The sequence below is a fragment of the Drosophila subobscura genome, chromosome E (assembly GCF_008121235.1).
Source record: "Drosophila subobscura isolate 14011-0131.10 chromosome E, UCBerk_Dsub_1.0, whole genome shotgun sequence".
In the NCBI taxonomy this organism is placed as follows: domain Eukaryota; kingdom Metazoa; phylum Arthropoda; class Insecta; order Diptera; family Drosophilidae; genus Drosophila; species Drosophila subobscura.
In genome coordinates, this window is record NC_048531.1 from 10,015,768 (window position 1) to 10,038,691 (window position 22,924).

A 22,924-nucleotide genomic window follows, 5' to 3' on the forward strand; every position below is an offset into this window, starting at 1 on the left:
GAAACACACATACTTGATACGCTCTCACAAACTGGCTTACCTTTCAGTTGTTTTACCTTGTACCTCCAACAACAAACAAAGCGAACAGAGGGTGAGAAAGCAGCACAGGAAGCGTAGCGTTCCGCTGAGAGCGATTCGTCCTCGCTCTCGCAAACGATGGGACATCAGCCACCACAACGACATCGCTCGTCGTTTGGCTTCGGGCTCGGGTTTACTTTCGTTGCCGTTTGTTAGCGTTTTGCCTTTTCCAAACGGCACATTTCGAAATCAACAACGGCACGGTATACTTCTTCGCTCGCGCACTACCAAAAGAGGCGCCAAAAGTTTACGTTTCCATGCAGATGACACATATCACACTCTCTCTGGCACGGAAAATTGGCAACACGCGAAAAGTGTAAAGAACGCGAAGGTTCTATAACGAAATTGAGTATTAGCACCAAAGGTGGTGAATCAGAGAAATAGAAAACAAACGAAAGAGGAAGCAACACGAAAAACATAAATTGATCGCATCAAGGGAGAAAGAGAGAGCAGAGAGAAGTGCAAGAACAGCCGGCTGTTTGTCTTTGTCGCACTCACACACACCCTTCAGGGTTTTTGGTCGCGTGTGCCGCCGGGAGAAGAGAACAACAAGCGAAACTACAGCTACAAGGCAACCAGGTGTGCGGGCCTGTGTGAGCGCCTGATTCTTTTCACGTTTTTGCATGCTCGGATGGCACTCTGCCAGATGCAATACCGCGTTTCTGTTTTTGTTTTGCTGCATTCGTTCGCATAGAAATCGCGATATTCGCGTAGTTAAGTGAAAACCAACACAAAAGTAAGGAAGCGAGAGTGGTGCTGCATCACGCTTAGATCGAGTAGATCCAGAAGAAGCTGCAAAAATGTCGGCAATTAGCAGTCGCAATCAGAAAATGGAACAACAGGTTGGTGTGAAAGACAATCGAAAGGGCTCTGAGCTGTAAAATCATTGAATTTTCCTATATTTATCATGTAATAATTACAAATTATAAGATTTTCTTCTTATTGGCATAGAAACTTTGGTCGTATCATCATTTGAACAAACTTCAGAGGTCGTTCCCCGTGGGATCCACTAAATGTATTCCAGCTAATGTAACGCGTGGCGTCTGAGGGAATGTGTATCACATTTTGTAGATAGTCCAAGTACGGAGCATTCAGATTGCTGTAAGGTATACCACAAACTCGTAGATAGTCATTAGATCTATTTTGATACACTCTCATACTTGCCTCTGGGTGCAAGACTTGAACCACCAACCCGCCAGATGGAACTGGGCGCACTTCATGTTGCTTGAACGGTCATTATCCCGATCGAATGTGGAAAACATCTGTCCCTTGTGGTAGGTGAGGGAATCGCCAGCCGTTCCGGTATAGCTACCAAGAATCTTCAGGGAAAATCCTTCAGATTCATTTCCAATGCCAAATTCATCGAATTTAGCAAATTTATTTACGCCCTCGAAGCTCTCCATGTGGATGTACAGCTCGAAGGGTTGCGACGATGTTAGAGCGTGCAATCGGTCCAGGCCGATGAAGAAATCCCCATTCAGCTCTCCGAATCCCGCTTTGTACTCGCTCCAGTCCCGGTAAAAGTTGGTCAGACCATCCTGACGCCTCTGAATTACCATCCAGCCCAGGCCGGCCAGCTCTGAATCGCACAGAACAGTAAGTGTACCCTGACCAGGTACTCGGATGACACTGGTCTCGTTGTGCTTGCCACTGATTAGGCAGGATGTGGGATAAGTTCTATCCTCGTCTATAATATCTTTTGTCAACTGCTTGAGCGATTCGCGACGAACTTCCAGCCTGCAGCGGAGTATAGTAGAGCGAATATTCAAATTTGTATGTATAAAAATGCACGGAAAAATAATACGTACTCAATCAACATCTTATCAACTGCTGAAAGTAGCGCCGCCGTCGATTTGACCTCCTGATAAAATATACAGATTAATGACTTGTGGATTTAAAGTTTTCATTTGATTAGAGTGAAAGGCTTACATACCTCCTGCATTTCCGTGGAGGCCGGAGTTTCGGCTAGGGCCACACAGAGTATTTGTAGCCAGAGCGCAACAAGGACCACAGCAACATTTGTTCGATTCATTTCGGATTCCGCTGAAAAACAAATTATTAGGGAAGCACTCACAAGCGATCAGCCACATCGACTGAGATGAATAATGCTTTTGTTCGAGCTTATATGTATAATCACGCATACTACATACATATTTGCATATTTAATCTTTTTACTTTGCAAAACAAAACAAAACAACTTGAGACAAAAGCTGCTGTAATTATGAGCGAAAGCTTCAATTATTTGAAGAGCGGAAAATTAGCTTCTGAATGAACAGAGCGTTGAAGCAACTGAAAGCCGAGTTGAACCCACATTTCAAGTATGTACATACATACATCAACAAGGGCTTTCTCGATATTCGAATTGGATATGAACATTGATACATTTTGGCAGCCCATAGACCGCTCCATTGTCCCCTTTTCTGCCACAAATATGATCATTGGCAAAGGGAACTCCATCCATAGACGCAGCACACGGATACCCTAACCTCCAAGTTTTTCAATGGCCATTGTCAACGGGGTTTTGTTGTGCCGTGTGCTACCGGGCCACCTGGCCGTCTGTTGCCCGGGCAACGGCGTTCAAATAAATCGAAACTCACCGAAACCTCCAAAGCCTTCGAGTGGCTCGCTACACCTTCAGGCCACCCGAGTGTCCTCCTTCCTGGCTCAAGCTGCATTTGCTGCAGCTCGATACGACGACTGTCATTGGCCCTAATTATGTTGGGTGGCAAGGTGGCACTGCCAGAGGCAGAAGCTTCGAATAGTTTGGCCAGGGAACACAACCCACATAAATCGAATCGTTGCCAAGTGTTTGGTTGGTTCGATTTTCGATTTGGGGCTGAGATTGCTTATAAAAAATGTAGAAGCAGTTCACGGCTCGCTTGCCGAGTGTCCTTAATGGAATGACAACACGAAGACATACAATTATTTCAAGCAATTTAATTCCCAAATGAAATTACCCAAGAAAAATATTTGTTTTTTTTGGAAATTAATGCAGAGGAGGGGAAGGCTTCACAACGTCAAGGAATGCCTGTTGGAGTCCCTGAACTTATATGAGAGTGTGGGCTGGAAGTACTTCTCGTAGTTTCTTTATGAAGTCTCAATAGTATAAGCATGTTTTATGCATATCATAACTCCAAATAAACCCCCACAATTTATGGGTGCGATAAAAAAAGAGAAAAAAACGAACACTCAAAACCCGAGTGAAGACAATTTGCACTTGGAATAGGATGTTTGGATGGGTGCGAGTAAACTCGTAAATCAACATAAAGATGCATGGCAATCAACTGCTAAAAGCGGTCGCTAAATATACACAAAGGATTAATAAAGCCTTTGGACGGGACTACCACTACATTCGAATATAAAATGTGGCTCCACATTGTGTTGTTTGTGTGTCCTGTGTAACCAGGGGCAACTGTCACAATAAGCCCACGGAAGGGGGTGGCGAGGGAATACACAGGACACGAATCGAGCGACAGACAGAGAGAACTAGAAATATGTATATGAAAAATATTTGGTATTGTTTCCATGTCTGCTGTTGTCCCATTGAATGTCTTTAAGTGGGGGTTGAGGGGATAAAATCGATAGTTACTGGAGCTCTGGTAATGTCGTGGAAATACCACAACCACAAGTAAAGCAGAGTGATAAGTCACTGGATGGTTTGCCACATGTGAACATAATTTACCCCCAGCCCAAGTGGCACGCCACTCCATTGTCCCGCGAACTGCTCCAAACTTTCCCTCACTTCACTCGAAATCCCCATGAAACACGAGGAGTCCCTAAAACAACGGAAATGACGCATAGCACCTTCACTTTCTCAGTTTTTTGTGTGGTTGTGCGAGTGTGTGTGGGCGTGGGAGTGGGCGTTAACTGTATGGCCTTCTTGGCTTTTACCTTTTCGGCTTTGGGCCTGTAATTTGTGGTCTGTTGCTTCGGGCCCCAGGCCGAGGTTCTTGACCCAAGCAGGCGAAATTGTTGAGAGCGCCGTCGGCTTGAATAAAACCAGACCACCAGGCGACTGACTAATCGAAAATCTGGTCGAAAATCATCAAAGGTTGGGGGCACCAATATTCCATATGCCCCTAGCCCCTAACACTGCATTTAAGTCGTACAAATTGATTGAAATATTGAAATACTTTCCCTGGATTGAAGTACTTTTAAGACTTTCTCACTATTCGCGTAACAATTCGGTAACAATTCCTTTGAATAGAGTTCGAGAGAGTGATGAGCAGTTGGAGGCTTAGCAGCAGCCCAAATGAAGCCCCCGAGGCACATGCAGAGAGCGGCAGAAGATTTTTCGCCTTTTATAATTTATGACAAGCTCTTTGGCAACTCTTCGCACCTAAGCGCCTCAAATCCCGGACGACTTGCCGCTGAAAACTTCACAGAAATCAACAGGCAGGGCAGCGAGTGAGGAAAGTTACGTGAGTGAGCGGAAACTGCGTAAGGAGAAAACTGCAAAAGGAAAAGTCTCTCAGGCAGCTCCACCCCAAAAAGCAATTCGTTTACAATTAGAGCTCACAATTTTTGGAATATATACTGGAATATATACTCGTATATTCTCTCGTACTCGTACTAATAGCTAGCAATCAATTTTCTGGCTAAAAGCATTGTCCCCATCTCTCGCTTGGAGTCCATCTCCCGCTTTTAGTTTGCAGGCTTCAACTACAGTTGGCTGTTGGCAGCTGGCAGCTTAAGAGCTCAAGAGCTGCACTCTCAAATTGCTGGCTCACAGCTCGCACTGGCAACTGAAAACTTTTGGTCAAGCTGCATGAAAACAGGCCATCAAGAGCACTCCACAGCCAGTGATAACTTGCAGTGAAAATACGAGTGTGGGGGGTTAGAAGAGCAAAGCCGTAAACATTATTGCGACATTTTTGGGGGGTCCTGGGGGAACTCATTTCCATTGCAGATTTTATGAATTGCCGGTTCCCTGCTAGTCGCGATGCCAACTTGATTCAATTTGTCAGTCACAAAACCCCAACCCGCCCCCAAGGCAGGCAACAGCCAACACCCGGGAAAGTTTTGCATATGCAGCTCCTCCCAGGAGGATCCGTACGCTGCAAAATTAATTACATCCCTGGGAGTGGCCAACACTCCAGCATGCTGCAAGGCTACAACTTTTGGCATTCATTTAACTATCTATTTTTTTCAGCAGGAAAACCCACAGCAAAGCTTTTTAATGACAAAATGTGAATAAATCGAGTTTAGTTGTGGAACTTTGGGCTAGGAGTTCTCAACCAATAGTTGGTGTAAAAATGTCAGAGTCTAGCAATTAACAGCAAGGGAAATTATGCAATTTATTGCAGGAAACTCGAGAGTAAAAATGTTGTGAAATTGCACTGCTTAAACCGACTTTCGTTGTGGTTTTGCCGCCGCCGCCGCTCGTGTGGTTTAGCTGCAGCTGACGGGAGCTCACAGCACTGATTGACTGGTAACTCTGCGGTTACGCCTTTGACAACACACACACAGAGCAGAGTCTGCTGTGCAGAAAATGGAATTCACTTGGTTGCAATCCACCCGGCTTAAGCCAATTGTCTGCTCTGCAAATGAACAAGGTCGCCAGTCGGTTAGTCGGTTGTTAGCCGTTGGAGCTCGAGTACTCGCATTTGTATTCCGCAAAGGATGTGGATGGAATCCAATTAAGGTGCCAGGACACGTGCCGGCCCAATGCTGTTGCCACCGATTAATTTATGTGTCTCCTTGCATTGTTTATGCCCCATCCGGTCCGCTCTAATATTAATGCAAATTCCGTTTGCCCAACACCCCAGCCGCCGACATATTTCTGCATATTTGTAATTGTTTTCGTTTTTTCCAATTGGATACTAATTAAAATTAAATACAGGCGGACTGCAATTGAGTGCCGACAGGATTAAGGATAAACGTTATTGGGGGGCGGCTTTCCATTTCGATAAACCAATGAATGTTAATTGAAAAATTATGAAAAGTGTCGTTCAGCCGCTCAGCACTGGTTAAAATCCGATAATTCAATTCTGTGGCCAGAATATGGAATGTGCCAGGGAAGGGAAAAATGAAAATGGAAATTCCCTGGCCATAGAGTCGTTAACTGAATTGAATTGGAAACTGGCCTTCATAAAAATAACGTTATTTAATGTCACTTATACATCATGTGGCCCAAGGGGCATGGGAATGGCTGCATCCGTCTCCGTCTCCGCGACTTACTTTGCTTTATTACAAAATCATATCCTTCCCCCACACCGGCGACGGGGAGATCTCAACTGAGACTTTCACATTTTCCTGCGTTTTTACAGCGCCGTCTTGTGCTTTCTGTTGTCGCACGAAATGAAAATGTCCGAAAGGACCTTAATAGTCAGATTATTTCTGGCTGCCATCTTGCACAAGTCGTCAGTTCCACGACACTGTGTCTTTTTGTGTAACTCTCTTCAAGTGACTTTCCTGCAGATAGAAATTCGCAGCAGGCAGGACCTTGGCTTTCCCTCAATTTGCATATAAATCGTGCATTTAAAGAGATAAACTAAACCGAACACACAAACAAAAATTGATGTTTGCTGTTCTGCTGCAATATTTATGGCAGTTTCCGATTTGACGCCACAAGGCAAGTGGTTTTTGCCTGGTTTCTCCAGCTGTCACATGCAAATAACTGTAGCTGTATTTATTTAACTTGATTTGCGTTTGTTTTTCGAAATTAATTGTCAAATGCAAAGTTTTGAATGGCTTGAGGGGAAAGACAGGCCAATAAAAGAGAGATGCCAATGCGCTTAAGGCAGACAAAGAAAAGTGATGGCAATGCCTGGATCAGCCCTCGCTTCATCCGGTGTCTTTCACAAGAAAAAGCAGCGGACAACTCTCTGGGGAGTTTGGGAGCTAATTAAATGTTCATCAAACGCCTGGATGACTGCTCCTCTCCCGTCCTTTCACTTCTGTCCATCACTGGCGCTCTCTCTTGTTAGAAATTTAATTAAGCGCAGCGTGTAAAAGTCATATAAAATTTCATTTTCATCTGCGAATAATTAAATTTTATCTCTAGACTCTAGAGTGAAGTATTTAGGAATTAAGAAGTGAAAGAGCAACAGAAAATCATTTTCAAAATGGAATTAAAGCAATTAAAGTTGGCCCAGTATCCCTCCTCGACGGAAATTCATTGTGTGTAATCCTTCAAATATTCGATTTTCCATTGAGCACTCGTCAGCTTCTCCTCGTAGTTGCACATTTTCATGGCAGGGCAAACGTGTTTTTACTCCACAGTTGTTCGCACAGTCAATAGCCCATATGCCATGTTGTTGTTGTTGCTGACAGGCGACTGTTTGTATTTCTCCAATTGAGACGTTTGCTCTGTGAGTGGAAGCGGGAGCGGGGCGGGTGCGGGTGCCATGGAAATCCAGGGCATGACCATAAAGCATTTATTGCTGTCGACTTTTCGGCGCTAGTGGCAGGCACAGCAAATAAAGTGGCGTCCAGCCGAGAGGGATTCATTCCTGTGAAGGGATATCCATTGAACGAGTGCAGGCCAACCACTGGAAGGGAGATACAAAGAGATCCGCTTGCCAGCTGCATTTGGCTTTAAGCTCTCCTTAATTACGCTTTCCCCGTCACAATAATTCCGACGTGCTGTCGACAGGGCCTGGTTGCGGTTTAAACGTTGGGAATTATGCCATTTCAAAGGGAAAGTAATGTACATTTTGTGCTACGTTTTATTTGTATGTTTATGGAGCGTTGGGCTTCCGGTCAGTAACTTTTGATTGCCCCTCGAAGCATTCAACAATTAACTCGCTTCAAGTGCTCCATCTTGGGCCATGTCCCACTCTCTGTCTCCCTCTCTTTTTACCTCTCTTCAAGCCAGGCGTCGTTTTCCCATGCCTCGTGGCTAATTTGGTGTCCCAGGGCACACTCCCCGGCCAGGAATTTGTAATTTGCGGCATGCAGATGATTGTGATTGCTGGCATGCACCACCCTCGCGTCCTCGTTCTCGTCATTCTCTTGTTCCTCTGGCACTAATTGCGGTTAACCTTAAAGCGGGCGAAACGGAGAACTTTGCGGCCAGCCAGCCAGCCAGCCAGCCAGCTAGCCAGCCAGCCTCTATTCCCCAGCCTAATTAGTGGCAGTGTTGGCGTTATTGTTTCAGCTTGTACTTGTCTTTTGTTGAGATTAACATCGAGCGAACAGCAAACAAAATATGTAGATTGGAAAGAAATATACAAAACTCCCAGAAAGATCCCCAATGAGCCAATCAAATATCCCAACTTCCACAGTATAAATTCCAATTTATAGTCACAAGTAAGTTTTCCTTTAAACTATTAGACTGAACATAGCCAGTATTGGGTACTTCCATTTCTGGGTATTGGTTTCATTCTGGAATCGTTGGACTCGCCTGAACATTCACCTTAAATACAGAAGGTTGGAGAGAGCAGCCAGAGCGAGTACCATGCCATGGACTCTCCTTCAGCGTTCCGTCTGTTAAACGAGTAAAAATCGAAGGTTCCACGTGTGTGTGTGTGGAGTTGGGGGCATTCTTTCATTCATTCATGCAACAACCATTCAGGCATATCAGCGTTCTAGCTGGATTAGCTTGGCCATGTTAGGCGACTCCTCCTCCCCCACATCCACCTTCCACCTGCAGTGGAGCTCGTTCTTTTCAGGGGTCTTTGATGTACACGACTATCGCAGAGGCGTGGCCAAAACGGTAGAAGGGTGAGCATTCAGTGGATGTTCTCTTGCACTAACCTGAATATTGATATTTCCCCTTCTGTAGCGTACACCTCTGTGGCCCTGTGTGTACTCTATCGATTGTGCGTGGCGTTTGTTCTCATGTTTGTTTTGACATCCGAGTACCGCCTCCATTCGTTGTCAACGTGCCACATGTAGCACCAGTGCTGACATTCCCAGCGCTTCGTTTTAATCGCTTTTTTATTCAGTTGCCAGGCATTCGCTGTTGTCTTCTCATCTGTTGTCTGTCGCTGCACGTACATATCTCTCTTTGTGGCAGGTAGACAAACAGACAAAGGAAAAACTTGATTACTTATCAGAAATATCGAATCAGAATTAATGATTTGCCAGTGACATATGACCCCGAGAGCCCTTCCATTAATTACGGATCGAGCACAGGGACATTTTATGGGGCAAAATTAATGGACAAAGCAATTTAATAGACATTTGAGCAAGGGAAATCATTAAGCCCTGAATGCGTATAGATTTCGGGATAGATTATAGGGTATGTAAATATATATGCAAACGCGTATTTATGTGTAAAGCGTATGCCGCCATTCCCGTTGCAAAACGCTCATCGACTTCTTGCCATTTGCATATTTTAATCGAATTCTTCTCCTTCCCTGAATACACGATATTCGAAGTGGGGGTCTGCTGCTTCCATCAAGGATGCCGTTCCTGATGATTGGAAACTATTCAAATCTGTCGCACACAGGGGGACAGACAGAGAGAGAGAGAGAGAGAGAGACAATGAGTTATGGTAAGGTACATATTGCCATTGCCATTCCCCTTCCCAAGCCGATTCCCTGCCACCCAAAGAAATGAAAATTAAATTGCGAATGGAAAGTGGAGAGCATTCGACATGACAACGTCGAGCAGCTGCCACAACAGCAGCAGCAGCAGCAACTGCAGAGGCAACAGCAGAACGTTGCATGTTGCAGCCCAGCGACTTTCGAAGAGTTTTTATTGATAAAACTTTCCGACAGTTGGGCTCAGTGTGCCAAGGCAACGAACGATATCCTTGTAGAAGCTGTCGCCACATTTGCATTTGTGTGAAGAGTCTTTCCAGCCATCAATCAAACTGTATTTTAGTGACAGCGTTTACTTAAGTCCTTATCTGCATGATTTATTAAGTGTGGCCATAACTTGCAGACCAGCAGAGGGATATTTCGAGTGGAACTTCGATACAACTCGTTGAAAGCACATCTAATGTCCATAATGTCCAATTAGCGGGGGAAAAGTGCAACTAATTAGCGACGGAGGCCTGCCTGCCTGCCTGCTTGCCACAGCTGTGTCCACGCCCACACATGTTTGTGTGCCACACGGCACATCCAGCCGCCTCCTGTCGTCTCCTGATGCAATTAAAATAATTGCTGTCTGCTCAAAACTGTCAGCACTTGATGAATGCCATGCCCATGTCCCCACAATCCCCCCAAACCAGCAGAAGCGGTCGAGAAGAGCTCTTAATGCGACTGCTAAGCCGTGTCTGTCTGGCCCGGCCGAAGGATACGTAATCAGGACTATGGCGTGCAGATGAAAAGGAAACTTTTTGCCATTCATGAGATGCACTCGACGCCAGAGCCAACCCTGAAAAGTAGGCAACAGTTTTAAGCCCCACAAGGAAAGGCGGAAATGCAGCGCTCTCTCTCCTTCTCTCTCTCTCTGTATATATCCTAGTTATGCTGTAAGTTCTCTTTGACTCTAATTAAATAACAATTGCTCAAATCACGTCACTGCAACAATGACCGATCATAATTGCCAGGGAATTGGCAAAAACTGTCCCTTGGGGGCAGCATCTGCAACTGACAGCACAACTCCCTGAGGCAGGGGGCACATGCATATTCAATCGAGTAATTTGCCGATGACAGGAGGCATTATATGTGTACCACAATCAATGGAGGGGCTGCTGCCAAAGCTTACGCCTCGAGCTCCACTGAGACAAACTTCTCGGATTCCCTTGTGGCTCGTTGATGGCTCGCCCATCCGGTCCAGTCCGGTTCTGTCCGTTCAGTCCTTCCGGAGGGACAGAGGGACAATGTCTCACTGGCATTGCCATTTTCCAGTTACCGCAATCAAAGGCACAGAGAGAAGCATTTATATTGCAAGTTTCCAATTGCCTGTAAAATGCCAAAGCCCAATCTCCCACTTCCTTTCCGCCCATATATCCTCTGCACTAGAGATTGTATATGTATTGACTATATATGTGTATGTGTGCAAGGAGCAGGGTAAACGTTTTGGGTTGAATTTCTTCAACTTTTTCGCACACAAGAAAAGAAGAGAGAGAGAGTGAAATAAAAAGTACATTCGAACAAAAGCCGCTTAAGTTAAAAAGGTTACAGGACCCAACACCACTTTTCTGCGGTTACTTTAAGCCACATTTCATGGAGCTATTGGACAGTTTCAGCTGCTTAAAGTTTTCACAGGAAAGACAGTAACAACAGTAATTGCGAAAATCGAATCGAATTTATAGTGCCAATAAAGGAACTGCTTTTATTCGTATTTGCACATTTTAGTGTCAGTTTATTTTAGTGTTCAATGATTGCAGAAACTGCAGTTTACGACCCCCATAAAGGGCTATAAATCAACCAATAAATAAAAGAATAAACACTGCTGACATGGCCACTTTGAATGTTCTGATTTTAGTATAATTATTGCAGAATTTTCTAGCATAAATAAATGCCATATGCAAATATAAAATGTTTCTTTGGCTGTTCTTTTTCTGTTTAACCAAAACTTTTTTGTACATTTGAGAGCTCTTTTTGGAGCTCTTTATTGAATGAATATAACCCTGTTTAACTTAAACATCTGCAAGGAAAATAAAGGAAGTCTTTCCTTGCTTCTCTGTGTCTCATCAACCATCCATCTGTCAGTCACAAGTTTCTTGCCATTTGCTTAGCTCAACTTTGTGTATATGCCACACAGTTTTGTGTCACCTTGAGGAACTCGGCACGTACTTAGTTCTCTTGGGAACTAACCCAGGCAACCCGCACAAACGAAAGAACTTTATCTCGAACCAAATTTCTGGTATGCAGATGGAATATTTTGTGTGCATTATTTAAACAGCATTTTGTATGAAAGAATAAATTTATCTAGCTGACGAAAGGAAAAGGCAAAGCAAGAAAATAATATCTGCTAAGTAGCAAATAAATATGTGAGAAAGCCACAAAAAGAAATGGAAGTGGAAATGTACATGTAGAGCAAGAGAGCCACCGAGTGTGGCATGTGTGGCAGGAGGATTTCCATAAAAAGAAGCAGAAGTAAAATGGGGAAAAAGTGCTGCCAATAGCACGGACCACAAACCAGCTGGGAAATGTGGGGAGATACTTCATCTGCATACACGAGTAAACGCATAAGGAAAATATATGATGTGTTTAAAAACGCCGCAGCTCAAAAGCTGCTGCAATTTCTCTTTGAAGCGGCGAAAATACTGAAGATTCATGTGAATCTTACACATTTTTCCGTGTCTGGTCGTGGTCAGCCTGCACTGCTTTCAATCCGCACAATGGCTTAAGAACCTTAAGATTAATTAAAATATTTCTTCAGCGTGATTCAGAAACTTTTTGTAACTTTTTTCGCACGGGAAAACCCCATTGAATAGTTGAAAATAGCTGGCTGTCCGTGCACGCAGCGTTTTCCGCTAAACAATCAGCAGCTTTTTTGTTTCCATAAAGAAAATATTGTTTCAAAAGGCAAACTTTTTCCATATTAAATTTTACGCTCAGTCTTTCCAGGCACGGAACATGTTTTAGAATATGAGCTGGCAAATATTTCCCTTTTTTCCCTAGCATGGCTCACCATTCCCTTCAGATAGGGCAAAGCCATAATTTCAAATTATGGCACGTGAGACAAGAGGGGGAAACTCGGAAAATTGTGGGTTCCTGGTGCTTATTTTCGGGAGCAATTTACTTTCTCCTGCGGGACTTAATCGGCGTTTATTTTCGCATTGTTTTCCTGTACTTGAGGGAAGTTGTGAGTTATGGGGAAAACGAGTTTCCGACTCGATTGGCAAACATGAATTTAATTATTGCCATTAAAACATATTTGATGCAGCTCCAGTCGTCGCGTCGGAGGGGTCGTGGCAGACCAGCTACATTGATGTTTGGTTAGCCAGCAGCTAGGGATTCCTGCAAGGCGCACCTCATGTGCTGGTTGAGCAAGGACATGGTCTAGCATTCCCGTGGCAACAATGGCTAGAGCCAGGCAACCGATTTACTTGCTCGCCACCTTGCAGCTCCACTGTTTGCTCTTCGCAAACATTTATCGCCAAGCATCCACTGACAGGGGGACGCTCGACTCCTGGGAGGACACGGACACAGACACATGCCACAGTTGAAACTGATTTGACCTTTCCACGAGTACGTTTCGCCTCCTGGCTGTTTGCTGGATTCCCCAGAGCAGATGGCTCGAGTGTATGGCAGGGGTGCACGATATGTACCCCGTTTCCTGGGTGCTAACGAGTGAATTCATGGACTCTTTGTTTGTGTGCCCCATACACACTCGCTCCTTTGGAGAACCCGCAAATATGTATGTAATATAACAAAGCCCGGGAAGTGCCGGGGGCTCTGTTAGTTTGCCTTCTCGGGCACCCAGTCAAGCTGGCAACGAATGGAAAGTTTCAGGCCCGCAACTTGGTCAACTTGCTGGAGAAAATCGAATGAGGGAAAAAGTCAACCACATGTCCCAGCTGTCAGTAGATTGTTTGCGGAGAAGTTCCTGGTTTTCACTTCATAGAAGCTGCATAGCTGCAATGGGTTGAAGCTTAAAGCCAATTTCTGTTTAGATAAACGACAGATGTCAGTTATTGTGGCGCAAATTGAAATGTCCAACTGATACTCGTACATATTCGTGCTTAAGGAATTTCTCAAATTTCCGACCTACATTCCACACTACAATGTTGCACGAAAAGGGGGCAGGAGCACGCCTCAAGGTGGCAGGCAGCCATCCTCTGTGTGCGTGTGTGTCGCGATTGTTTTCTATTCCTTGTCAGTTGTTCACACAGTTGCCCCTCGTTCCATTTCACTGCGTACTTTGTGGCACACACATGATAAACACACAAACACACACACAGACAGACAGACACGCAGTCAATGCCGTTTCGTTGTAATACCCTGTAACAGAGTCCATCTAGGTTATTGTATTGCCCAAGCTAAAATATTAATAGTTGATTTTGACTGTGAAAATGCATGGAACTGGAATAGTCTGGAAGTGTTAATGCTCTTTCCCCATAGAGTGAGGGTATCCTTTAGTCGTAATATTCCCTACATAATTCCACATTTGTTTTTTGTTTGTGCAGCTTTTGTTGTTATTCGTGTTATTGTTCAGAATTTGCATACAAAGCGTCTGCAAAGGGGGAAATCACACTAAAAATGTAACTAATTTGTGCCCGAAGAGGATCTCGGTAGCTCTCAAATGTATTTGGCGACACTCACACTCACACACACGAAGCCTGAAGGACTGTGTGGCTGAAGGACTTGCCAACCTGTAAAGTGGCTTTTGTCGAGTCTTAACAACTTTTTTCCAGTGGAATTTTCACTCAAGAAATGAAATCAAAGCACTTGCCAACAACATTGAGTCGCAGAGAAGAGAGAGAGAATGAAGGAAACAACAAGAACAGGGGGAGAATGGAGAAACCGCAGCAATTTTCTTGTTCCCATTTGTTGCCGTTGCCATGCAAAGAAGGATACGGGCAAGGATACAGCACCGGAAACACACAAAAGCCAGTTGACTCGTTAGTAGCAGGCAGGAGCAAAAGGATGTGCATATAATCATGTCTTTAGAAACAAATACCAATACAGAATAGCCTTTAAACGAAGATTATGCTCTCCTCATGGTTTGTACGTGGGTTAAGGGGAAAAGGGATTAAGGGGAGCTAAGGAGCAAAGCTTTCCCAGCAGGTCACAGTGCAAATGTTATAGCCGCTGAGCCGGAAATTGAATTCTCATGGCCATAACCTTACACACAAAAAAAGTTCGAAAGAGTGAAGCAAGAAGCATTCTCAAAATCCTAATTTAATTAAAAATCCGAAAACGAACAAAATATAACGAAAATTCTCTTTGTTTACGGGGGAAGTGAGATTTGAGGCACGCGTCCAATTGTTTGGTATTTCAATTTTTAAATTTCATTTCAGCAGCATTCATTTTCAGCAGCAGCTGGCATATCCTTTACTTAGTTAGCAAATTCATTTGTTTTGTTGCCATGCATCACTCCTAAAAGTTTCACTGGATTTTTCATCAACTTTGGCTTTAACCCACATCAAACTTTTCACTTTCCTCCCCGCATTTCTAGCTTCCGTTTTGAAAAATAATATTCTTGGCTGGCCATTGGCCACGAACTTTCAACTCGACCATTTGCCATTTGGAAGATGTTTTCATTTTAGGTGTATAAAAAACCAAACTAAATCTGAGCTTATGCCGCTTAAATTGTGGAGCTTAAGCAGCAATCCATTAAAATAGAAACTCTTTCTGCTGGCTGCCAAATAAACAAATAATTTCCCATCTCTTTATCTAATTTGGGGGAAACCTTTTGCCACATCAGTCCAGATCCATTCCGGCATTTCTAGCTCTTTCGGGTATTGTCTCTACTGCGAGGGTAACATGACACGCTCGATGACATGGCCATGGCTTATGGCTTAATGAAGCGAGCTCATAAATGTATGTCAATATGGGCCAAGAACCAGACAGGGCCAGGGCCAGGGCCAGGTCTGCTGCCCCTTGCTGATGTCTCTCGTAATAGTTTTTCCGCATCTCTTTTGGGGGTTAATGGCCGGATCGTGTCGATGGCCGTGTCTGTCGGGTCTGTCCTGGGTGTTGGCCAGCCTGGAAATTGATGAGCATTTTTCCAGGCCATCGCTTATTCGATTTTGCGTGCGCGCCAGTACGTGTGCGACCATGTGGGGACCTTAACCATTCAATAGTTTGGCTAAACAGCTCCCCAACTCCCATGCCAAAATCAATTTAAGTTTAAAGAAAACGAACCAGATGGACGGACGGACAGACGGACAGACAGACATGGCTCAATCGACTCGGCTATTGATGTTGATCAAGAATATATATACTTTATGGGGTCGGAAACGTTTCCTTCTGTGCGTTACATACAACCGTTATCCGCACAAATACAATATACCCTATTTACTCTTCGAGTACCGGGTATAAAAAACACACCCGAATGGATGCGGATACTCACACTTCCCTTCCCTGCCGGCTGCTGCTGCGGAAGCTCACTTAAACCGCTGTAATGCATGCATATAATAATCCTTTGCGACTAGAAGTCCCTTCTCTGGCTGGCTTGGGTGCTGATTCAGGGCTTGTTGTCGTTGTCGTTGTCGTATTTGCCAGCAAACAGCACACACAGTAAACAAGTTATAACAGGCAAGGAAAGCTGGCACCCATGGCTTAAATACCCTTGCAAAGCCAAAGCCATTGGATATGGCATATCCTGCAGTAGGATGGGTGTGGGAGTGGCGGGGATTATCAGTGTGTGCAGAAATATTCTCAAAATTCGAATAACCTTCCGGAAGAGTACCCAAAAAAAAGGGAAGACAAAACCTTGGCTGGCATTTTGGCTGCTGACGCTCTCAATTTCCCTCATTGTTTTGCCACAAGGGGCTTGATGTGGCATGGGGGCGTATGAGTAATCATTTTATTACGCGAACCCCGAAAAAGCATGCCACACAGATGTTGACCTTCTTTAATGTGCGTCTGCCGACAACTGTAGTGGTTGGCGGTGGCATGGTGTGGCTTTTATGGCTCAGTGTTCAACCTCTTTATTACGCATACGCAAATGTTGCCTGGCCTCAAATTAAAATAAATGCGCCAAGCAAAATGCAAAAGTTGCTGAAACACATTTGCACATCCTCCATACATTTATTTAAGGATATTTTGTTTAGAAAATTGAAAAATAATAGAACCACAACCAGAGGCTTCAGAGGCAAATTCTGCGCTCTCTTGGGTATGCAATAACGAACATTAGGCACCAAATGTGGCAGACATTCCGCGGATATACGAGTATTCAAGTGCGATCGCTTGGATCATTGAGGTCACCGCAACGTACCGCTCATTAGGGTTTACTTTATGTCCTTCGCTATTTCGCTGCTTCCCCACTTTGTGTTTGTTATTTATGTCAAGCCATAAACGAATCCCAACCCTCAACTGGGGTACAACAACATCGCTGGCCGTTCCCTGCTCCCAGCACTTCCTTCCACCATCACTCAACATTTACCCGTGAGCGCAACATTTCCTCCTCTGTTTCCTGTCTGCTGTACGTGTCCTGGAATTGTGTTATTCTGCTTCATCTCCCTACGCCTTTTCCCTTGGCTCAGCCAACTGATTTCAAATTACAACACAATCGCGTTTTCCTCATAAAACGAAAACTGAGCTAGAAAAATGAGCGTTGCAAAAACTTTAAAGCACTGTTCAGTGGTTTATCCTGCGTCCAAAGTGCCAAAGAGAATGCCCAAGAATGCAATAACGAAATTCCCACAGTAATTGCAGTAAAAAGCCTGCTCATCGGCACATCAAGTGGCTTTGATTGTGATTACAGCCAGGCGTGCCACGCTTGAGATTAGCCTCTTGCTGGAACTGTACTTTGGTTGTTTGTCTAATGTTACAGCATGAATATTTTGCACTCGACCAACAACTAGTTGGGTGCTCCCACAGCGCACATGTTACGAAATTTGTAATTGAGCAAAGCGGATAAATTACACGGACGTTGACAAACTTTCACCATGTAAATTGCACAACTGGGGGTCAGCCACCACATAAGGGGTGGGGGAGATCGAGCGAGAGAGAGATCCCCACCCTAGTCCCCTTCTGCTCAACAGCAAGGTGAAGCTTTTGCGCAACGCTCGAAATCAAATTCATTTAGGAACTGGCCCCAATGCGCTGTGTTGATGACGTAGGCAACCCACAACGGAACACAGCCCCCAGCCGAAAAGCTCTATGGGATAAGCATGTCGTATCTGTATCTGAAGCTGATGCTGTAGCTGTAGCTGTGGCTGAGAGAGAGAGCGAACTGTGCACGAGTCTGGGCCACACGTGCGTGAGAATAGAAACTGGTGGTCTGGGGGGAAACGTGGCGACGGCTGGAAATCTGATAATCAGTGGGTGCCGAGTGAAAAGTGGAACCTTATCGCCGCACACTCGTCGCGTCCACTTGACCACGCAGAAGATGTGTTTTGTTGCGATGTGTGATGTGCCATAAATCCCGCCATTCCCGTCCGATTGCGATTGTGATAAAAGGCTCACCAGGCGGAACAGAGAGCAAACCCAAAACAAAACATAGAGCCACGGGCACGACTGGCACTGGCAGTTGCAAAGCGTCTGCCGACGAGCGCAGATATGTCCGTTTCCGTGTCCGTGTCCTGGTCGAGGACACTTGTCGCCCTCACCATCGCCTGGCTGAGCATGGTCTGCCTGCTGCCGGTGGAGACCTTCTGCGACACCTCCTACTACGAAAAGTATTACGCGGCCCGTCGCTACGTGCCCCTCAAGCGGAATGCGCCGCTCCTCTTCAACTTTACCCTCACGCTGACCGACTCCGACACAGCCCAGCTGGCGGCGCACGAGCGACTCGCTCTGGTCGGCAACCTGGCTGTCCTGGGCAGCTGGCAGGCTAGCGGAGCGCTGCTCCTGAACCGCACGGACAGCCACAATCAGTGGAGCGGATCGGTGCAGATTCCCCAGAACAGCAGCGTGGAGTATCGCTACTTTGTCGCCGCCGTGGGACGCTCGGGCAGTGTGCAGGTCCGCCGCTGGGAGTCGCATGTCTTGCCGAGATCCTTCAACGTCACCAAGCTTCCGGGCAACAGAAGCGACGAGTTTGGCCTCATCCATCACGAGCGACAACTGACGCGTGGCTGGCTCCAGGCATCCGGCACAATTGTGCAGCTAAAAGTGTTCCGCGATGCGCTGCGCCTGGAGGAGGATCCCGACTCTGGCCGTGGCTCGTTGCGCCTGCGCGTGCAGCCCGTGGATCCCGCCAGTCTGTCGCCCATTCTGAGCTCCGCCCGCGCCAATGTCGAGTACGTGCGCATGGCCTTTGCCGAGAGCAAGCTGAGAGTGCAGCCGGAATACGGAGTGCCGTATGTGGCCCAGGACATCCTCATGTATCACGCGACCCTGGATGAGGTCGGGAAGGTGGCCTTCCTGGTGGAGGTCTATGCAGAGCAGCCGGAGGAGGATCTGGTGCGGCTTCTGGGCTACGCCCACCTGCAGCCCGCGTCTCTGGCTGGCAGCGAGGGCAGCGTGACCCTCAGCCTGATCTCCCCACTGTGGCAGCGGGTGGTAGGGGAGCTGCGACTGGAGTATCTGCTCATCCGTCCGATGGCCAGCCACAGCTTTGACATGCGCACCAGCTTTGCCCACTACTGGCGCGGCAACTGGACGGGCCTGGAGATCGGGCACCGGGGATTGGGCAAGAGCCTGACAGTCACCAGCAATGCGGCGCCTCTCATCGAGAACACGCTGGCCTCGATGCTGGCCTCCGTGGAGCTGGGCGCTGATCTCGTGGAGTTCGATGTGCAGCTGACCAGCGATCTGGTGCCCATCATCCATCACGACTGGAGCATCCACGTGTGCATCCACCCCAAGACGCCGACGAGTCGCGACGACCTCACCGAGGTGCTGCTGAAGGACATCACCTACGAGCAGCTGAAGGAGCTGAAGACGTACCAGATCGTGGGCACCAAGATCATCGAGTACCCGGCGCACAACAATGTCGAGCAGCTGGAGCAGCGCCTCTTCCCCACGCTGCAGGACTTCTTCGAGCGCGTGAACAAGAGCGTGGGCCTGGACATCGAGGTCAAGTGGCCGCAGGAGAAGCGAAACGGCGACTACGAGAGCGAGCAGACAATCGACAAGAACCTGTTCGTGGACCGCATTCTGGAGGTGGTGCAGCAGCACGGCTGTGGGCGCCTCAATCTCCTCAAGAGCTTTGACGTGGACGTGTGCTCCCTGCTGCGCTTCAAGCAGAACATGTACCCCGTGCTGGTGCTCTCCAGCAGCACGAATGACTACTACGCGGATCCACGCACCAGCACCGTAGAGACCATTAACTTTGCCCAGGCCTTCGACCTCGCTGGCATCGTGCCGAACACCGTGCCCATCAAGGCGAATCCCTCGCTGGTGCAGAGTGCCAAGGAACAGGTGCCGCTGGTCCTGGTGTGGGGCGCTGACCTCAAGGATCGCTCCTCCATTGACACGTTCATTCAGATGGGACTCACGGCCGTCATCTACGACCGCATGGACCTCTGGCTGAGGTCCAATCAGACGAGTGCCTTCGAGTCGGAGGAGGATCTGCCCGACTTCTTCCAGCTGCAATGCGAGCCGGCGCCCGAGAAGCGTGTGGTTAACGCCACCATCGAGAGCATCCTGAGCAACGTTAACTTCCTGTAGTGCTCCCCTTACACTTACTTATTTGCATATTTACGTCAGTCAATAAAAACGAGCTAGAAAAGAAGGACTCTGATGTGTGTGGGTGCGGTGTGTTGTGGTGGGGGAAGGGAATCCCTGGATGGTTTACGAGTGCATTCGTAATTGATGTGCCACGTTCTGGCAGCTATGAAACGTGAACTTGAAAATTTAAATCTTTAATGAAATCATTGCCATGTCCCAGCGTTGCTGGTGCTGGTGCTGATGCTGATGCTGCTGGGTGGCTTCCATTTGCATACCCATGCCCAGACCCAGTTCGCAAGCAATCAACTGGCAGGGGGTAGAGGAGGAGGAATGATGCTGATGTTATGGTTCCGCACGCTTTTCCCCAGTGACAATTACGCGAGCAGCGAGCAGCGAGCAACGAGCAACGAGCAATGTACCTGCTCGGGGCTTAGGGGTGCTGGTGTCCGTGCATATGTAAATGCGAACGGGCATTCGAGGCATTTATTACAGTCATGTATCCGAATCGTTGCCGTTTTTTGCCCGCACAGAGAACTGCCGTAAATATAATTGGATATGCAACAAACACACAAAATGTGCAAATTGCCGTTTACTAAATCAAGAATAATAATAATTGCAATGATCCCCAGCCATATGCATAATTCCACATATCATGTTGGTGCTTCATCAAGCTTGTTCTTGACTGCAAGAACATCGATTAGATTTTGATTGTAATCTTATCTTTGGCTTTATTTTTGCAGCGCCAGCTGATGGAGGCCTACATTCGGCAGAAGAGAGCCTCGCCGGGCATGGTGCAGGCCAGCGACTTGCAGATCAGCCGACCCATGTCTGGGATGCGCAGCAACAGCCGCGAGCTGCATGCCTATGATGGACCGATGCAGTTCATCAGCTCGCCACAGAATCCCGACCAGATACTGACCAACGGCAGCCCCGTTGCTGGGACAGTCGCCATGAACTCGACTCGAAACCACTCGAACAACATGCGCAGCCTGAGCACCATCAGCCAGGAGGGTATGTTAGCCCACTCGAGGCAATATTTATTGTAGATAATGAGTGCCACTCTTCCATCCACAGCGGATCTAATCGAGGAGATCTCATCGCACGAGCTGGAGGACGAGGAGAGCAGTCCCGTGACGGTGATCGAGCAGCCACAGACCGCCCCGCACAGCGCCAACTCCGCGCACTCGCAGCGCCCGAGCACAGCCCGCCAGCAGCCCTTCAACGACACCATCGATGAGGATGACTACACCAACCGCAACATAGCGGGTGCAGCACCCGTCCGTCCCGTTGGACTGGCATCCTCGCCCTACAAGGAGGCGGGTCTGGACGGCAGCGGCAGCATGGGCACCTCCAATGGAGCCGGTGGGGAGTCCGAGGGCGATGTGATCGGCCACATTGATCAGTTCGTGATGCAGCCAGCGCCACAGGGTGTCCTGTACAAGTGCCGCATCACCCGAGATCGCAAGGGCATGGACCGGGGCCTGTTCCCCATTTACTATTTGCACCTGGAGCGGGACTATGGCAAGAAGATCTTTCTGCTGGGAGGTCGCAAGCGAAAGAAGAGCAAGACGTCGAACTACATTGTCAGCTGCGATCCCACGGATCTGTCCCGCAGCGCAGATGGCTTCTGTGGCAAGCTGCGATCGAATGTCTTTGGCACATCCTTCACGGTCTTTGACAGCGGCAACAAGGACAGCACGGACAGTCCGCGTCTCGACCTGGCCGTCATCATCTACGTGAGTATAAAACATTCAGAGTTGAAAGGAGTTTAGCCTAAAGACAACGCAACTTACCCAACAGGACACCAACATACTGGGCTTCAAGGGACCCCGCAACATGACTGTGATACTGCCGGGCATGACTGAGGACGATCAGCGTGTCAAGATCAGTTCAGCGGACCCCAAGCAGACGGGCATTCTGGATCTCTACAAGATGAAGGTATGTGCTGGAGCTCGCTCTCGTATCCAGTAATTGGTAATTCCTTTGCAGAACATGGACAACATTGTGGAGCTGCACAACAAGACGCCCGTGTGGAACGATGAGACGCAATCGTATGTGCTCAACTTCCATGGCCGCGTCACGCAGGCGTCGGTGAAGAACTTTCAACTGGTGCACGACTCCGATCCCGAGTACATTGTCATGCAGTTCGGACGCACCTCCGAGGATGTGTTCACCATGGACTATCGCTATCCACTGTGCGCCATGCAAGCCTTTTCCATAGCCCTCAGCAGTTTCGATGGCAAAATAGCCTGCGAGTGAGGGAGGAAGGAATGAAGGCGTTTAGCCTGGTTTCCAGCCCCAGGATCTGTCCCGCTGCCTTATGTAAAGATGTATGGATCGTGGATCATGCCCAGGGCATGGGAAGATAGAGATTGCCTCAGAAATCTAGTCATGAATGTGTGTAATGTGTGTGTGTGATCCTCCCATTGCTCGTACAGCATCTATGCAGAATGTGCTCACCGATTTTGTAAAGAATTATTATAGTAGTCGTTCGTGTAACTTTGTACTTCTACATGTGCCCCAAACCCCCCAGTAAACTGTAAGTAGTTCCGTAAAGAGTTTAAAATAAAGGTTCAAATGTCATTTATCACTTTGATAGTCCCGCGTATAGCAAACAAACTTAACAAACGATTACTATTAGTCGTTAAGAGAGCAAACTAACTTGTGCTGAGCTCGAAATATTTGTAAGTTCCTCCCAAATCAATATCACAGCAAATACAAATACGAAATAAAATCAAAACAATGCAATACATTTATACAACATATTTTGTTTT

General features: G+C 46.9%; 3 protein-coding genes across 3 annotated transcripts; 2 read left to right on the forward strand and 1 right to left on the reverse strand.

The window, feature by feature from the left end:
• The first annotated feature begins 235 nt into the window (after positions 1–235).
• Positions 236–22,879, forward strand: LOC117891702 (protein king tubby). The gene is made up of 5 exons (XM_034797294.1): positions 236–920; positions 20,891–21,161; positions 21,225–21,886; positions 21,951–22,088; positions 22,140–22,879. The coding sequence occupies exons 1-5, from the start codon at positions 879–881 to the stop codon at positions 22,407–22,409; spliced, it is 1,383 nt and encodes a 460-aa protein (XP_034653185.1). The 5' UTR covers positions 236–878; the 3' UTR covers positions 22,410–22,879.
• Positions 950–2,168, reverse strand: LOC117891710 (angiopoietin-related protein 7-like). Its single transcript, XM_034797304.1, has 4 exons — positions 2,012–2,168; positions 1,887–1,939; positions 1,243–1,815; positions 950–1,177 (listed from the first exon to the last, which is right to left on the reverse strand). Exons 1-4 carry the CDS (start codon positions 2,108–2,110, stop codon positions 1,018–1,020), a joined length of 885 nt encoding a protein of 294 aa, XP_034653195.1. The 5' UTR covers positions 2,111–2,168; the 3' UTR covers positions 950–1,017.
• LOC117891697 (glycerophosphocholine phosphodiesterase GPCPD1) lies at positions 18,054–20,214 on the forward strand. Its single transcript, XM_034797288.1, has one exon. The coding sequence runs from the start codon at positions 18,096–18,098 to the stop codon at positions 20,148–20,150; it is 2,055 nt and encodes a 684-aa protein (XP_034653179.1). The 5' UTR covers positions 18,054–18,095; the 3' UTR covers positions 20,151–20,214.
• Positions 22,880–22,924: the final 45 nt, after the last annotated feature.

What these genes read in the sequence shown, in the direction of transcription:
- LOC117891702 (XM_034797294.1), top strand. Translation starts at nt 879, where the DNA reads ATGTCGGCAATTAGCAGTCGCAATCAGAAAATGGAACAACAG. An exon ending in GAGCACCATCAGCCAGGAGG is followed by an intron (nt 21,162 to 21,224) that starts GTATGTTAGCCC and finishes TTCCATCCACAG; the next exon opens with CGGATCTAATCGAGGAGATC. An exon ending in TGGATCTCTACAAGATGAAG is followed by an intron (nt 22,089 to 22,139) that starts GTATGTGCTGGA and finishes ATTCCTTTGCAG; the next exon opens with AACATGGACAACATTGTGGA.
- LOC117891710 (XM_034797304.1), bottom strand. Translation starts at nt 2,110, where the DNA reads ATGAATCGAACAAATGTTGCTGTGGTCCTTGTTGCGCTCTGGCTACAA. An exon ending in CCTCCACGGAAATGCAGGAG is followed by an intron (nt 1,940 to 2,011) that starts GTATGTAAGCCT and finishes ATATTTTATCAG; the next exon opens with GAGGTCAAATCGACGGCGGC. An exon ending in GTTGATAAGATGTTGATTGA is followed by an intron (nt 1,816 to 1,886) that starts GTACGTATTATT and finishes ACTCCGCTGCAG; the next exon opens with GCTGGAAGTTCGTCGCGAAT.
- LOC117891697 (XM_034797288.1), top strand. Translation starts at nt 18,096, where the DNA reads ATGTCCGTTTCCGTGTCCGTGTCCTGGTCGAGGACACTTGTCGCCCTC.